The 18,306-nt window shown below is 36.8% G+C and overlaps 1 protein-coding gene across 2 annotated transcripts in view; it reads left to right on the plus strand.

Annotated features, from left to right (window-relative positions):
• ERC2 (ELKS/RAB6-interacting/CAST family member 2) overlaps nucleotides 1-18,306 on the plus strand; it is an 866,973-nt gene that overhangs the window by 461,792 nt on the left and 386,875 nt on the right. For both annotated transcript variants that reach the window (XR_008445768.1, XM_054035803.1), the window contains exon 13: nucleotides 2,556-2,691. Coding sequence is in view for 1 of the 2 variants with exons in the window: in XM_054035803.1 (XP_053891778.1) it covers nucleotides 2,556-2,691 (136 nt within the window). In the remaining variant the exon portion in view is untranslated. The remainder of the gene's footprint in view (nucleotides 1-2,555; nucleotides 2,692-18,306) is intronic.

Here is an 18,306-nt window from a genome sequence, read left to right on the forward strand (position 1 = left end):
CCATAACTTAGGATAGACCATTCTCAGCCTATCTCTAGAATTCAGCTCACTTCTGAATCCTCTCATCCTCCCTCCTGCAAAGGGATAGAAGGAGGGTACAAAAGGAGTCTGTGAAGACTTCAGGCTCTCTCTTTCCACAGACACAAGGTCTACCAGTGAAACTCAGGTCTTTATTATCTTCAGAAGCTGGCACTTTCAGCTTTTATCGGCACTGGATATCAGTTATTCCACTCTGCACTGTAACCAAAACCAATCACCAAGAAACAAACTGTTATATGTTGGCATCCATCATTATACAGAGAGGGAGAAACTCTGATTAATGATCTGTAAAGGATAATGTTCCAGTTTCTTACTCTGCCATCTTAACTTCTAATTGATGTAATATAAAGCATTTATACAGTCTCGCTCTAGTAATATATAAAAATTACATTGTGTGAAAGAACATTGCATTGCTAAAGATTTAGCAGGAGGTCTTCCCCAGTTCTGGAAGGAAAAAAGGGAACATGTCAAAAAAGGAAGGAAATTAATATGCTCTGAGTCCTGTTTCAGTCATTGTTAGTTTCTTGTACATCAGTGCCCTTGCCTTCAACAGTATTTAAGAGATAGTCTGTAATCTGGTTGCTGCTGCTTGATCTCAGAATATATGAGATTGCCCAACAAAAGTGGTCTTGGGCCTGATTTTCCATTGCCTTGCACCTTGTGTAGTCCTTTACACCAGTGCAAAGTAAAAGTAAAATGCTATCAAATCATGATGTTAGCCTTTTACACTCATTTTTCACTGTTGCAAATGACTAAGTAAGGTGCTGAAAACAACAAAGAATCAGGCCCTTTTTAGTTTTGCTCGTGGAAAAATAGAGGTTTCAGCTCCGTTGTCTACCAAATTTCTTTTCAGAATAGCAAAGCCCTTCTTCAACCTCTGTGGCTGGACTGAGATCTGGGGAAAATTCATTTAATTTTATAGTACTTGCAGTAAGCAGAGTTCTATATCTCTGATCAGACAACATTGTTCCCTGAAACTTTTTAAGGCTTTTCCTAGTAGAAATACCGTAGGCTATTTTCAAGTAGTGTTAGTTTTTAATTTAACTGCTTTTATAAATTCTTACTTTTACACAGTTACTGGTGATTTTTCCATTAATAATAATAGATTATCTGCTGTATAATGGTGCTGTACTTACAAATTTGTTCTATGCCATTCTTTTCTAATGTGTTTTCCTTGAGATTCACATGAAAGTTGTAGTGTAAATAATAAATGACAGGCGCCATCGTGGGAAGTAGGTGGCGCTGTCAGTAGAAAACACAATTAAAATTATAAAACATGGCCCAATTGTTGCAGCAGCCTAATATCTGTGCAGCAAATGTACATTGTAGCTAGATCTTTTCTTAAAGTGTCCACTTCAGAAGCAACTGGGGAATTTCCTTATAGGCACTGGAAAATATCCCCTTCATTTGGCAAAAAAGGATTAGCCTGTAGATCTGATTAGGAATTTGCACATGACTTTATTATTATATAGATAAAAAGAAGCAAATTCCTCAGAATCAAAAGAAAGTCAAAGAAAATAATATCTAGTAACCCAAGCAGGTAGAAAATGCTGCTCTAAGAATTTTTTTAGAGCTTGACATGACAGTTGCTGACGATATAGGATAAATAGCAAAAAAAAAAAAAAAAAAAAAAAACCCGTGTTTTACTCCATTCATCCAGGGAAATATTCTAAGTACAAGAAGCAGGAGAATTCCGAATATTTTAATAAATAGGATTCATAGTGAAATATGAGTCAACTTTGAAACAATTTAATAATATAATTTTTAGCTTAAGTTGAGCTCAGTCTTAACAAAATAAAATGTTTAATTCTGAGAAAATATTTCTAATTTCATGAAATGCTAGCCAGAAATTGATTTATTTACTTAATTCCTTTGTAGAAATCAGAATTATGTCATTTAAAAACATAAGGCTCCTCTGGTTTACATCTTTTCCCCCCCAAAAGCCACCCCTAAATGAACTGTAAAAATATGAATGTGCAGCATACTTCAGCAAACAGCACAGCTGGAACATTCAGTATTCTTTACCAATTATTTCCCTGTATATTAATTATTAAATATTACTGCAAGGCCCAATCCTGTAATCCTTATTCAGGCAAAACTGTCCGTGAAGCCAATGCCTGTATGAAGACTGCAGGATCCAGCCCATTGTCAGAAACTATTCTTTTTGAAGCAGGCAGCCAAACATACAACAAACTCTTTGAAAAAAATTATCTCTACTATGTTGTGTGACAGCAATATCATGAGATTATACATCTTTTTTAGCATAAAGAGTGTTTGGAATATGACTTGTGAGAAGGTTTTAAAGATGAAAATAATCTATGGGCCAGAATATTTGTTTTATCATTGGAAATTTCATTTCATCTAGACCATTTTGATATATCATTTTAAAAACAGGATAAAATGTTATGTTTTAAAGCTGACATCTGGTGATAAATCATATTCACAAGTTTAAATTGTAGCAAGAGATACGTGATTGTAGCCATCAGCATTAACGGGCATATGCATACAATTCTTAGACATATGAAAGATCAAAACAAGAAAGTGGCCAATCTGAAGCACAATCAACAAATGGAAAAAAAGAAGAATGCTCAGTTGCTGGAAGAAGTTCGTAGGCGAGAAGACAATATGACAGACAACTCTCAGCACTTGCAGGTGAGCTGATTTATTAATTCATAATTGTATGCTGGTTTATTAATTACACTTTAAAACTGCCAGAAAAAGTATTTTCCAATGTATGTGTTGTTTCAAAGATGCATAATGTGTCTGAACATAGTGATCACTCAACTCCCATCAGAGGAGGCATTCATAAACTCACAAGATTAGGTCCAATATGTGCTAGAAGGGGATCTTCCGTGTAATGCAGACTAAGAAGACTCCAAATGAGAATTTGCTAAATACATTCAATATTAATCATAGATATGAAATTCTGCACCCAGTTATACCTATGTGACCCTACTTATGTATAGGGCCGGCTCCAGGCACCAGCATAGCAAGCAGGTGCCTGGGGTGGCCAATGAAGAGGGGGGCGGCACGTCCGGCAGTTTGTCGGCGGGGCCGTCACTGCCTCTCCGAGCGAAGGACCTGCCGCCGAATTGCCGCCGATCGCGATCGCGGCTTTTTTTTTTTTTTTTTTTTGCTGCTTGGGGTGGCAAAAACACTAGAGCCTGTCCTGCTTGTGTATAAGTAATTTGGAGGAATGCTGAGTGGAATGTATTGGTCTTCTCTTCAGTGTAACGTAATTTTCCCTTAGTGTAAATGAAAGAAGGAAATTCCATTTCCATTTCCTGACTTATCTCAAAATGAAAGGAATGTGAACGTATTTTTTGGTTTATGTGTTTTTTCTCTGTAAAAAAATTATAGAATGTTAAGCATTCTATTATTCTTACATATATATATATATAAACATTCAAAGATTTAAAAAACAAGTATCACAAGGAAAAAGCAGCGCCTTCATGAACCAGCAGCTCCTCATTTTTAAAGACAGGTTTTTAACTTGGTTTCAGAAGAGTTTATACAGTTAATGGATCATCAAAATTCAGAGATAAAGATTCTTCAAGATAATCAGCTGATACAATTCAGTGATACAGTGTGTACAGAAGAAGTTATATTGTAGCAGAGACTAACACATCATTTTGATGCCTGCGTTCAGTTATTATTTAGCCTTCTCTGACAATTGACTAAAAATAACCTCTGATCAAAAGTATCTAATATTACAAAAATCTGTGAACCACCTGGGGGTACCTGGAATCAGTATATATAGGTAAAGTTTAAGTTACAGTACTCCAGGTGCTTGTTTGCTTGATCTGGTGGTATAATGACTCCCTGAATGGTTTCTAATAGATGAAATTTGGCCTGCATATGCTTTGTACTGTATTGTGTTTCCAGTGTGTCTGTGTGCAATATGGAGAATTTAACACCACTATTTGCTACCTAGTGTTAGCTCCACAGCTGCTAGGTATGTCAGAATCAGATATAGGAGATTATATATCATCCAAGTTCTTGGAAATTTTATAAATTGCAGTGCTGTATACTGCACTGCACTGTACTATACTACCTTTTTTTTTTTTTTAAAGAAATCTTGAAGTTTATGTAGGCTTACCATGGACCATGTAATTTATAAGGATAAAATTAGATTTCTGTAGTGAAGAATTACCATTTAGAACACTGAATTAGTTTTTAGAAGTTAATTTATCCCAATAAACAGAATCTGATTTAACAGCCTGAGAGCGCTTTATTTTTTCCATTGAGCATTCAGAGGCTGTTGTGGTGGAAACATCCACTAAATGATAGTTTCAGAACTCTCTTTCTGAGTCTTTGATGTGCTACCCTCAGAGAATACCATGTGGAGCTTTCATGTCTCTCTCATTTTATCTTCTTAGATATAATTATAATGTGCCCATCAAATAGTACCAGAGTGATATCTTGGCTGAATTTTCAAAGAATAAACTCTGCCTTGGATATATCCCTCTTCTGCAACTCAGTTGCTATCAAACATTTGCCAGTAATTAATTACGAAAATGTTAAATAATTAAGAACAATTATTTTAATATTAAGGTTCTTTATATTCATTACATTAATTTTTCATTTAAAATCTATAATGTGTTAATTCCTGTATAATAGAACAAACTTACCTTGAGAAGGAATGCACAAGCTGTGGTTATCTTTATCAGGAAATTAAAAGATGTGGTGTTTCTGTCCTGGGTGTGTTTACAACCTTTGGATGCTTGTTTCTGTAAACAGCAATATACCCAGTAATAGTATATCTGGCATATTGTAGGCAAAAAGAGGGGGAAGTCTGATACAATTGTTCAGAAAAACTGAATGACCTCTTCCTAAATGGAAAGTGCTTTAACTTTCTCTAACATGAGGGCCTTATTCACATGGGACAGTGATCGACAGGTTAAAGAGGCATTAAAAGATCCGACAAAACAAAAAAAGAGGTTAATCTCTCTTAGGCTTGGCTTTTGCACTGGTCCTTGAAAGTTACCTCACTGTTGGTAGCTTGATTTCTGAACCACTAGGTGCCTTCTGACTTCACTGAAAGTTGAAGGTTCTGAGCATCTTGAAGGAGATGCTCAACACTTTGCAAGATATATTGTAATGTGAGTAAAAGTCAGTGATACCAAATCTTTATTTATAATTTGGGAATTGACATTATAGGGCATCTTGATCAGAGTAGTATCCATGATGTAGAGTTAGACTCTGCATTGCCCTAAGTGCACATGTGACGGGTCGGGGTACAATGAGCTTCCATCTCCCTTTGGGCAGTTGCAGTCCCTGCTTTCAGGAGGAGTGCTGGACTGTTCCTTCTCTACTCCCTTAGAAGTGAAAAGGAGGTGAGGCCATCGCTTTACCCTTTCCCACCACAAAGCACTAGCCAGCAGAACTAGCTGACTGCACAGGGCTTATTGATATCCTGAACCACCACAAAGGCCTTAGAAGCTGGCCTACAGCTTCTGTGTGCCTGAAGCTCTGGGACAGACTCTGCTGCAGAATGCTTATCAGTGCTTTCTCTGGGAAGAGGCAGCTCAACACTGCTCTTTACTGTGGCACAATCTAACCCATAAGTAAGGTGATCAGGGTCAGTGCTAGTGTTGTGTTCTGTTTCAATGAAATCCAAGTTTTATCTAGTTTTACTAGTACCCATTGCTGACTGGCCATCTGGATAACTTTTCCTCACTCCTTGCTCTGACTTCTTTCTGTCCACTCCCTTTTGATGTCTGTTGTGCTTTCACTGAACTGGCTGTATTCTCCTTCTGCTGTCCGCTTCCTCAGTGAATTAGACTGGCTCTCATTCCATTGATTAGGGGTGCAAAGCAGGTTGGATTAAAGGGCAAGTGTTCAAAAGCAGGTAAGTGAGGAATAGAGAGCTCATAGAAACCAATGTCAAATGTAAAAGAAATCTTTGAAATGTGAAATGGAGATCTTTTGGAAATACAAATGACTGTGTTTATAGAAAAGACTAGACTGACCCAGAGTGCTGGCAGTAGCTCAGAGGTGATTTTGATTGACATCTGAGGCATCTGACTGAAGGTGATTTTGACTTAAAACTTTAGCACCTGGTCATATTAGATAATTTAATTTATTTGGCATAATATAAATACTCCTGCAAACTTAGTTACAAAGAATCTGGCTGGAGGGATGCAGTACAGCTGCTTTCTGCAGGTCTCTGAGCTTTTGACTACATTTGTGAGCATACTGAATTTCTACTGTGTTTGGCTTTTGCTTTCTAATATCTCTGTTCTAAATGATACATATTGTAAATTAATTAGATTATAATGAGGTAACTTGTGTCCACTCATTTTCTCTCCCAGTGAGGAATTAGCCCACTGCTGGAATATGGATATTTGTTATCAATTGGAAGGTATGATAATACTTTATATCAGTAGATAGAATTTGAACCTGTGTGTCTTCTGCTTAAACCCTTTATAGTGAAATGGGCACATAGTGAATTCATAGATGTGATTTTAGTGTTGTCCCAACTAACAACCAGATAAAATGGAAAACATAGTCAATCTTTATATTAAGGTTCCATTTATAAATAGTATATAAATGGTTAATAAATTATTAATGGATGTTTTAATACATGGTGAATCAATTCTTATACATTACTATAGAGTCCACTAGCGCAATATGTTGCTTTATTCATGTGGCTTATATCCATCTGTAACACCTTCTACTGAATGTGCTTATAACACATATTACTCATGTCTGTTATATGCTTATAACATCTGTTAATAATTTATTAACCTTTTATAAACCATTTATAAATGCAACCTTAATGTAAAGAGTGACCTAAAATTCTTTGACCAAGTATAATAGATTCTTGATACTATGTGAGGCCATAGCCAGCTGGCTGTGGCTCCAAGGGTCTAATATGTCAGTTCAGGACATATCCTGTGCTGGAGCACAGTGTAGCTCTGGCTAGATCCCCTTTCTCCCCAGGCAGGGCTCCTACACTGGGAGCTGGGAAGGAGTTGGTGTGGGAGACCATAGAGCTGGCTCAAGGTGCTTGGAGATTCCCCTAGAGCAGTGGTTCTCAAGCAGGGGCACGTGTACCCTTGGAGGTACACAGAGGTCTTCCAGGGGGTACATCAGCTCATCTTGAAATTTGCCTAGTTTTACACCAGGCTACATAAAAACCACTAGCAAAGTCAATACCAACTAAAATTTCATATAGACAATGACTTGTTTATACTGCTCATATTCCAGTTGATTTATTTTATAATTATACAGTTAAAATTAGAAAGAAAGCATTTTTTCAGTAATAGTTTGTTGTGACACTTTTGTATTTTTATATCTGGTTTTGTAAGCAAGTAGTTTTTAAGCGAGGTATAACTTGGGGTTACGCAAGACAAATCAGACTCCTGAAAGGGGTACAGTGGTCTGGAAAGGTTGAGAGCCACTGCCCTAAGGGAAACCCAAGGAAATCAGTTAGCTGGGTTTCCATCTAGCTTACACAGTTGGAGCAGAGACAGAGGTTCTGTCCCTAAATCTGCAACTGCTTACTTGCTATGTCACAGGTTTCAGGAAATTCAGAAGTCAGTAGTTTCTGTGAAACCTCAGCCTCACAACAACATCAGTTTCTTCCTGAAACTTATAGGTCTCATGGCATCCTGTGCATATACAATACTTCTCACTTGGCTAAGGATGAGGCACCTTTAAAGCTGGTTAAGCATTGAGTATCTTCCTTGGCTTGACAATCTCCAGACTTTAGTGATCATGTCTCAGAAGATTCTAGACCCCTATTGTGGTGGACAGTTCCTGAGGATGTCTGCTGAGGGAATTCAATTCGCTCTCCCTTAGCTGTCAGTTTAAATTGTGATTGATGCTTCAGGCATAACTTTAGGGTCATATTTGGACTGCTATAAAATTTAGGGGCCTTCAGAATAATGTCTTGAAAATTAAGGTTACTTATATGGTTTTCAGAGCTTTCCTTCCACAAATCAAGGGCAGACCTGTGCGAATCTTGAGACACACCATGTAGACACTGACACATATTACAGAAATAGTAAGAGAGGGAGGAGCTGCCCTTGTCCATTTTGTCAAGAAGCTGCGTGACTTTGAGAATGGTGTATCAGGCATCCCCTCTCTTCCCTGGCTCTTCATCTGTCTTGCAAGCAGATGACTTGAGCAGAAATTATAGTGATCAACATGCATGGTCTCTCAAACACTTTGTGGTGACTCCAGTCTTTCATGGATGAGGGACTTCTTAAATACTTCTCTTTATGGCAAGTGGGAACAAGAAATATACTTGTTTGGGTCTACAGGATAACAGGGATGCTGGTTTTCTGTCTGGTAAAGGAAGTTGTACACATTCCTTCCTCTACCATTGGTGGTATAGTATTGATAAACGGGAAAAGAACTGTGCTGGAGTTGGGGGTGTAGCTCTGTATATTTCTTTTTATTGAACATTTGGTTGCATGAGGGATCAAGGCCATTGCTTTTTGGAGGGTCATGACATCAATGCCAAAAGTGCATAGGCCCCTAAGAAAACTTGAAAGTGGGTATACTGGTAATCTGTGTGAAAGACTGCAGCTACTACTGTTGGTAAGTACCCTCTCTTTCTCTTTAAAAAACCAGTAATTCCTGCTACATTTTAAACTTTATATTAGACTAAATTATGCAGTTTATTGTGGATATGGAATCAACAGATGGCTATTTGAAGAGTATCTCGTGCTGCAACAACAATATTAAACAATGGAAATGTACACATAATACTATACAAATTGTTCTTATCAAATAAAGTAAGTCATCAGAATAACTTTCATAGGAAACAATTCTACTTGTGCCTGATTATACATCTTATAAATGTAGAATTCCCACTATAAAATCTGAACAAAAACATGACGTATTATATTCATGCTGAGCACAATAACTCAATTGTGTGTGTGTGTATTTATCTAAACAGCAACACACATACATCTCCCAAGGTAGATTTTTGGGCCAGCAGGAAGAGAGAAGTAAAAAATGTTCATTGCCTATTTTGTTCTGATCTGTTCAACTTCAAAATCTGTTTCTGTCATTTCCCCCTCAGATTTGTCTTTTGAATTTTTTTTTGCCTCCTCTGTAAATTTAAACAAGTAAGTTCATAATAATTCTCCTGAAAGCAGGTTGAGTAGAAGAGAGCAGAGGACCATGTCATGAAGAGAGATTTTTCTTTGCAGCAAAATATTTCCTTTGCTTTAAGAGCAAAGCGGTATACGGTCCAGGTTAATCCGGAATATCATAATCTGTGATTTCAGTTTATCCACTCTACTATTGCTTTAAGTGAATTGTTCTGCAGCTATTTTCAGGCAAGCAAATTGGTTCTAGGTTTGTAAAAGTATGATTCTCACCATGTGAAAGTCTGTAGACACCCATTCAATTAAATTAGGTCCCAAGTGATTTAATTCAGCACAAAACTGTTTCGTGCTCTACAATTCCATTTCCTCTAGGACCCCAACAATCCTTAAATCTTGAATTCTGTATTTATTTACCAGTTTGTTGACACATCGGTATAATTTCTACCACCCTAACAGCACTAGAAATATAAGATACATTGAAGACAGAATGTGTTGTCACATCTCATCTCTCTAGTCTTCTTAAATTAAAATATAACCAAAACCTAACCAAGCGGTATACCTGATGTACATTTATTATAGTATGCTCTAGAAGGAATTTTCATTCTGACATGTCAAAAACACGTATATTAAAATGTTTATAAAAAGAAAAGATTTGAAGATGAGATGAAGTATCACAGACAAAAATGAATACAACAGTGTAATCTATTCAGAGATAAAAGAAGCCGTGTGACTGTAGTACACAGATGTCAGTATGCATTTCTGAATTTTCAAACAAGGCAGGATGAAATCCCATCCATGAAGTTACAGCTTTGTAGTGATTAGTATTGAAACACATACTGCTCCCATTTTCAAGACTTTCAAAATCATAAGTTATTGTATTCAAAGTTAGTTTTAACTTAGAGACAAGCTAGGTGAGGCAATCTTTTATTGGACCAACTCTGCTGGAAGAAGGGACAAGCGTTTTAGCTTCACAGAGCTTTTTTCGCAGGTCTGGAGAAGATAACCAGAGTGTCACAGTTAAAACAAGGTGGGATAGGTTGTTATGAATAAGAGGTTCACACATGCAGTAGGAAACCACTTAGAATAAACTCTGCAATTAAGAGTTAGCATAATTCACCCCTTTACTGGGAACTAAAAACCATGGACTTAACAGAGACACTGGTTTTATGGCTTATCACAATAATTTGTAACACAGCCTTAATTGCTCACTTCATGCTAACAGTTCTCTTGCAGCATGTGTGAACCCCTTATGCTTAACAATCCATACCACCTTGCATTTAGCTTGGACACTCTGGTTACCTCCTCCAGACCTAACAAAAACTCCGTGAGGCTTGAAAGCTTGTCTCTTCCACAAACAGAAGCGGGTTCAATAAAAGATATTACCTCATCCACCTTGTATCTCAAATATCCTGGGACCAACATGGCTACAATGACACTGCAAACAACAACGTTTTTAACTTATGCATTCATCTGAAATTGGATCTGTATCCATCTCAGAAAGATGTTGTAGCATATTGAAGGTTTTTTTGTGTAAATACAATTTTTGGCTTTTAGTCATTGGCTTTCATTGTGGGGGAAGAAGGAGCTGAGGTTAGGATTTTGCCTTTTAGGATACAATTACTCCCTGATCTTCCCTCATTGTGCAGGAGGGAACTGCATAGTGTGTTATACTTTGGTTGTTTCAGTCCTTCTCTACAGCCTGCTAGCTACACAAAGATGGGGTGGTGAAGGGGAAAGGATTGAGAAGAGAATTAGCCCACATTCTTCTCTCCCTTCCCCACTGAATTTTAAGTGATGCATACCCGGGGGGAACAAGTGTACTAAACTTTGGACTTCGTGCATGTTGTGTAAGTGGTGGGGGAAAGGCTGTTTGTGCCTTCCCCTCAGCATAAAAGCCATGGACAATCTGGACTCTTGTCTGGAGAACTTCTAACACAGTGGCTGACAGCATAGGTTAAAACGCTACTTACATTTTGGAAGATGGCAGAATTCAGGTGGCTCACAATACATATAAAAAGATTGTTTTCCTTTCTTCACTCATGAATTAATACAAAAATTAGAGAGATGTGGTAAGGATCTGTAGGCAGAATTTGCGAGTATGTCAGGTTTCAAATATATCAGCGTTAGAGTTCGAAAAGAGGCCTCCTTTAAAGCTTCTGAAAAACTGTTCTGGAAAAATGTGGGTAATAAGTTAATTTATTATTATTAAAATGAATAACAGTTTTGCTACCCTGAACCAGGTACCTGTGCTACCTGAACATATCTGTGGTGAAAGCTGCAGTTTAAGAAAAGATTATAAATCCCGAGGCTCATTACTACACTTGGTGCTTTAGAGCTCTAATTTAGTAGCATAGCCTACAGAGAAGTATTTTCAGCACAAGCTTCTTTTCTGTTTTTCACACTAATTTTTCATTACTTAAATTGGATACATTTTTTCAGGTCTTGGCAAATTCTTTTTGGATAAACAAGCCAATTTCAAGTCCAAATGGGCAATATTTGTAATTTTTGGCTTTCTCAATATACTGTCTATTGAGTTAATGAACTAATATATGAAGAAATGTAAAAACCAATATTTTATGCCAGTTTTCTGTAATACATCTGCAAAATTCTTTTCAATTTATTGCCTGAAAAGTGAAGTATGTTCTTGTATGCTTCCGTTTTCAAATTATAGGTTCCTTAGGGATTGTAAAGTTTCTTCTTTTCCACTGGTTAAGCTGAAGTGTGATCAGTTTAAAAAAAATAAGGAGCATATATGTATTGAATATTTTTACCCTTTATAAAACAAGAGGTATGAAAGGAAAGAGCCTAGCGTGGTAGATTACACAACTGTGCACATCAATGATTTGTTCCTGGGCACTTCCTTTGCCATTTCTCTGCTTCTCTAATTATAGTTGAATTTTGCCAGGATAGGAAGTGTAACTAATAACTTCAACCTCAAAAATGTCCAGGCCTCAGCAAAAGGTATAGTTTATTATGAATTTCACACAGTTCACTGAGGAGTTTTTCCTTCAAATATTTGGGAGGGGGGGGGGAAGCAGTTGCATTTCTGAGAGCATTCATCTTGTATGTATACCTATAATATGCACATATTTATCATATATATTTTATTTGTTCTTTAAATTGAGGAAATTACCTCAACTACAACGTATTGTTCTTATTTTGATGTTGTATACTTTGTACTGCGATTTATGATGGAAGTCATAGAAAAGCTGAATCTGCTTCTGATGATTTATTGCAATAAGTTTAAAAAATAGCATACATACAAAATCAGAATAATCAAAATAAATACATTTAAAGACACAGATACCTTACATACATTTGAATATTAATTCAGATTGTTAACTTGAATGAACACGTAGGCATTTTTTTTTCTTGGCCAGTGGAGGTTCCATAAGTTCTGGATAAATTCCATATGTGTTGCTGAAATGTGTGTTGAACTTCAGCCAATGTTTTAAGATTATACTGAAGAGAATTTTTCTAAAAGGTTTCAGATGAAGAAAAGTTCTAAACTATTTGAGAGTCTACAGAGGGCAGAAAGGTTGATTGGTAGGTCTGAGGATCAATACCAGAAGTGTTTTTCTTCTTTTGGGATTTGCTTTGACATTTGTTTTCATTGCACAGTGTAATTCCCAGAAGCCAAAACTACTTTTGTTATAAAATGTCCCTATAGACAATCTATGAAAATCATATTTGAAGATCAGTTTCTAGTAGACTTGCAGTCTCTTAAAATCCTTCTTTCTTTGTAGTAATTGATAGACTGACAGAAATGACAGTGTTCTGTACAGTGTATTTTTAACTGACCATTTACAAAAAATATGTAATATCTTATAACTACAATTGGTTTTTCATTTCATGTATTTTTTTTCTTCACCACCAGTTATTTACATACACATATTCAATAACTTGAATATAATTCTTAAAAACATGTTAATCTCCTTCAGGATTTGTGACTTAAGCCAGGAGAACTATAGAACATTACGAATACTTCATTATAACAACAATGGTAATATTATATGCACTTCTGGAGCATCTTTCATCTAAAAGTTTGAATGTAGATTTCCCTATCTTAGCAGTGTATCAGAAATCATGATTTTTCTTATTTATTTATTTGTTTGGCAAGCAAACCCAATATATTGGTCAATGTCAGAGGACAGGATACTGAGCTAGATGGACCTTTGGTCTGACCCAGTATGGCCATTCTTATGTACTATGATTTTAGGTGGGATTGCCCAAAGTAACACAGCAGAAATAGACCTAAAACCTGGATCTCCTGACTTTTAGGGCTTAAATCCATTAAGCAATACAGTAAGATATCCTGATATCACAAACGAGGTTTTACTCATATATTCCAGTTACAGTTACTTTAAAATCTATGAAAAATTATTTGAAAATATTTGCATGTTTCATTAAAAACATTTCTAATGACTTTCTAATAAGGGTACAGTTTATAGAACACATGCTTTAATAAACATTTTGAAAGATGTCTGTTATATGTATATGAATGGGCACTTTAAGAAAAATAGTTCTTGGAAAAAACCCCAAAACAATAAGAAACAGGGAAAATTTAATGTGATACACCTTTTTCCCCCCTCTGAGTATTTATGCAATAACTCACACATGTGGGACTCCTGTAATCTCCAGGGGGCAATCATATTCAACGTGTATCAAAAGAAATAGTTCAGTTAAACCAACTCTCCCTACCAGCAATAATTACCACAGGTTTACAGTGAGATATAGTTGCAAAAGGTTAGTCAGTAGGGCATCTGCAAATCAAGTCATATGTCAACTCTACATCAATAACCTCATTATAATAGATGTTAGTATTTCAGCACATCACAGTCCAATATAGCAAAACACACATAGCTAGCTTTTTAATGTTAATTTTGACTTATAACTTGTTCAGTATCTTACTGTTATATATTTAAACACCCCAGATTATATAAATTATAATCAATGACAAAGACAATAACTTAGACTGAAATTCTGCAAACAAAACTGCAATAAAATGTCTGAACCTATTTATGCAGTTGTCCTTAATTTAACATGAGTTTGGGAAGTTTTATTGTGTAATGTAAAGACAGCTTCATGATGTAGATTATCCTATTTAAGTGGTTTATCAGAAATGATGCTTATGCTGAACTTTTTTAGCAAGCAAACCTGTTTTCTTATATTTGCTGACATAATTTTTCAGGTGCTATAAATATAACTAATTAGCTGTATACTGCAAGAAGTTCATGGAAAATACTTTGCTTCACTTTCATTCAGATGACAATGTTTTTCTACTTTCTGAAAACAATAAGTGACTAGATTGATAGGTTGTCTGAAGAAAATAGAAGGCTTTGAAAAAACTTTGAGTAAAACAGGCCATATGAGGGTGAAATACCTAATGTCATAATTTCCTTTTGTACATACGTGTGTAGCATATGTTAACCCAGTGTGGCTATTTGTCTCCCTCTAGTGGCTAGACCATGTATGAAGGTTTATGTGTCCAGTACTGCCTCCAAGCTAAGGCACCTGGTCCATTAGCTTGGAGAAAGAAAGGTTACTTAGCTGAAATGGGCTTTCTTTGGGTAGATTATCAATAGCACAGATCCACAACATCTGCACTCCATCCCAATTGTTTGCACTGTTCATTGATTTCTGAAAAAGTGGGAAGGTGTGAAGGTATGGGGAGGCTGTGCCTCCTACAACATCCCATAGCTTGAGTTGAAGTCCCTATCTCTCCCAGTAATCAAACCTTTCGGGAGCGTTGCGAGCTTTGGTGCAACATCAGTTACATCCTAAGAATGTAGTGGATGTCCACTGACAATCTACTTAAATAACTTCAGTTATTAATTGACTTTTCTATCTGTTTTGCTACTGTGATTGGTAGGTAGGTTATGCAAGGTAATAGCTGGTATCTGACTTTCTTACTCATTGAATAAATTATAACTTACCATTATGCAAAGAAGACAAATTAATTTAAAAAACATCCAAAATAGAATTGTATGGTAAAAATAGAGTTGGTAAGATATAACGGACAGATGTGAAGCTGATATGTAATATTGTTATGAATACAGAGATATAACTGTTTTATGAACTCTATATGAGATCTGGTCAGGAATGGGAATTATGGTGTATTGGATTATTAGAATTTCCTGTATGACTGTACTGATCTAATGTAATAAGGGGCTGTGTAAAGAGCAAACAGGAAAACATGAAAGAGCAGTAACTGCCAGTGAGGAAAGGAGAGAACGGAATGAGTAGAGGAATGTTAGGGAAGACATTAGGGCTCCTAACTGGATCTGGAAAATATTGTATGCTGTATCTGTCCATCACGGGAAAAAGACTCCCTGAGTAGAAATAGATGGGAGCAGATCCTCAAAGGTGTAAATTGTAATCGTCCCATTTTATTAAATGAATAAATTAATTTTAATTGAAAACAATGGAACTATGACAATTTATACCAGCTGAAGATTTGCATCCAGTATCTGTGGTTGTGGCCATTGGAGGAGAGAACAGGCAGTTTAAAAAGTTTACTCTGTATATAATTGGTCTGTAGCAATGTTAACTTTTTAAAAATCTTAAACCATATAAAATGTTGCTGAATGGATTCACGTATTAAATGGCATTTTGGGGAATCCAACATACAGAGGAAAGGGCCCACTTGGGATCCCTTATCAAGTTCCAATGAATTTAATAAAAATTTATTTTGGTGTTAAATTAAACATTGGAAATCAAAAGCCAGTCCCAGAGAAATAAAATGAATTGTAATAACTGAAAAAGCAACTTGCAGTTGTAAAATTACTTTTTTATATGTACATGTAAAGAACTGATATACAGTAGCCTGCTTTTATTATGATTATTTTTAGCTGTGAAGTAATTCCCATTGGATGGGGTAAAGGTTTACTTAATTAATATGTAAAGATTTCAGTGTATCCTTGGTTAGATTAAATGTCATCACAAGTTGAAATCCTTAGTAACTTTTCAAATAAAAGAAACATAAAACTTTTCACTTGGAATTTTTCCATTCATGTCCTATGTTCCTCTGATATAGATTTGCATAGGATTTTATACTTTGAATTCCTCAAGATGGTCCTGTTTTAAAATTGTGAATGAATTTGTCTCCATTTTTCTCTGAAGGTTAGTTAAAGGTTTTATTGTACTTCATTCTAAGAAATATTTGTTTTAGATTTTCCTCTCTGTGTCTCTGAGGGTATTCTAGGGACATGCCTGCACTAACTGGAAATATTTTAAAGATTGCATTTGTTCCTTGGTTCAGCTAAGGTTTATTTAATAATACTGCAGAATAGCAGCAACTTAGTGAAAGAGGTATTTTACGCTCGTTCTTTAGCCATGTAGCAGTGTCATACTGATTGGAAAATTGTTCCCAGAGAGTAATTGTCAGTGGTTATGCTGGAAGGGCTCAGTTCTGGGTCCGGTTCTGTTCAATATAATCATCAATGATTTAGATAGAGAGTACACTTATAAAGTTTGCGGACGATACCAAGCTGGGAGGGGTTGCGAGTGCTTTGGAGGATAGGATTAAAATTCAAAATAATCTGGACAAACTGGAAAAATGGTCTGAAGTAAATAAGATAAAATTCAATAAGGACAAATGCAAAGTACTCCACTTAGGAAGGAACAATCAGTTGCACACATACAAAATGGGAAATGATTGCCTAGGAAGGAGTACTGCGGAAAAGGAATTTGGGGGTCATAGTGGGTCACAAGCTAAATATGAGTCAACTGTGTAACGCTGTTTCAAAAAAAGCAAACATCATTCTGGGATGTATTAGCAGGAGTATTGTAAGCAAGACATGAGAAGTAATTCTTCCGCTCTACTCCACGCTGATTAGACCTCAACTGGAGCATTGTGTCCAGTTCTGGGCGCCACATTTCAGGAAAGATGTGAACAAATTGGAGAAAGTCCAGAGAAGAACAACACAAATAATTAAAGATCTAGAAAACATGACCTATGTGGGAAGATTGAAAAAAATGGGTTTGTTTAGTCTGGAGAAGAGAAAACTGAGACGGGACATAACAATTTTCAAGTACATAAAAGGTTGTTACAAGGAGGAGGGAGAAAAATTGTTGTTCTTAATCTCTGAGGAAAGTACAAGAAGCAATGGACTTAAATTGCAGCAAGAGTGGTTTAGGTTGGACATCAGAGTGGTTAAGCACTGGCAGGGCCGGCTCTAGGATTTTTGCCGCCCCAAGTGGCGCAAAAAAAAAAAAAAAAAAAAAAACCAACAACCCGCAATCGCAATCTGCGGCAGCAATTCGATGGGAGGTCCTTCGCACCGAGTGGGAGTGAGGGACCATCCGCCGAATTGCCGCCGAATAGCTGTAAGTGCCACCCCTCTCCGGAGTGGCCGCCCCAAGCACCTGCTTGGCAAGCTGGTGCCTGGAGCTGGCCCTGAGCACTGGAATAAATTGCCTAGGGAGGTTGTGGAATCTCCATAATTGGGGATTGTTAAGAGCAAGTTGAACAAACACTGTCGGGGATGGTCTAGATAATACTTAGTCCTGCCTTGAGTGCAGGGGACTGGACTAGATGACCTCTCAAGGTCCTTTCCAGTTCTATGATTCTATGAAAACTAGCCCTAATTTTTCATAATCTAGGTGGCAAACCAAAGATAAGAAGCAGGTACATGCATTGTCTGGCTATACTGAAAGAAGGACGGGAGACACTTGATATGGTTTTAATCAGGCTGGAACTTTATAATTAGATGTCTGGGATTACCCGACAGATAAAAATGTACAGTGCAAGTAACCCGATGTTCATTCAATAATTACCCATGGGCTTCTGCCAGCTCCCCCTCTTTTTCAATCCAGGTCCCCTGCCAACCCATTGCTGGGACCTTAGCATCCACCCTCCCTTGTAGGTATGCTATAAGAAAGGGGAGTTGGCTCCCTGCTGTATCATTCATTGGAGCCCCAACCTTTCCCACCCCCTGTTCTGTTCCTTTAACCAATCCTTTTAAAGTCCTTTTTCTGGTCATTGTATACCTTCCAAAAGTCTGATTGATATACTACAATAACAGCCAAATTGCAGACGGGGAAGGTTTCCAAGTTGGTTTCTGCTACTCTACTTGAGTCTGCATAGATACCAACAGAGAATTAGGAGATTGGCCTGTGGGGTCTCCCTGACAGAATTTAGCTCTAAATTTGTAGTGATGGTTTCATTATTACCATGGTATTGATCATTGATCATTAATGA

Source organism: Malaclemys terrapin, chromosome 7 (genome assembly GCF_027887155.1).
Source record: "Malaclemys terrapin pileata isolate rMalTer1 chromosome 7, rMalTer1.hap1, whole genome shotgun sequence".
NCBI classification, from domain to species: domain Eukaryota; kingdom Metazoa; phylum Chordata; order Testudines; family Emydidae; genus Malaclemys; species Malaclemys terrapin.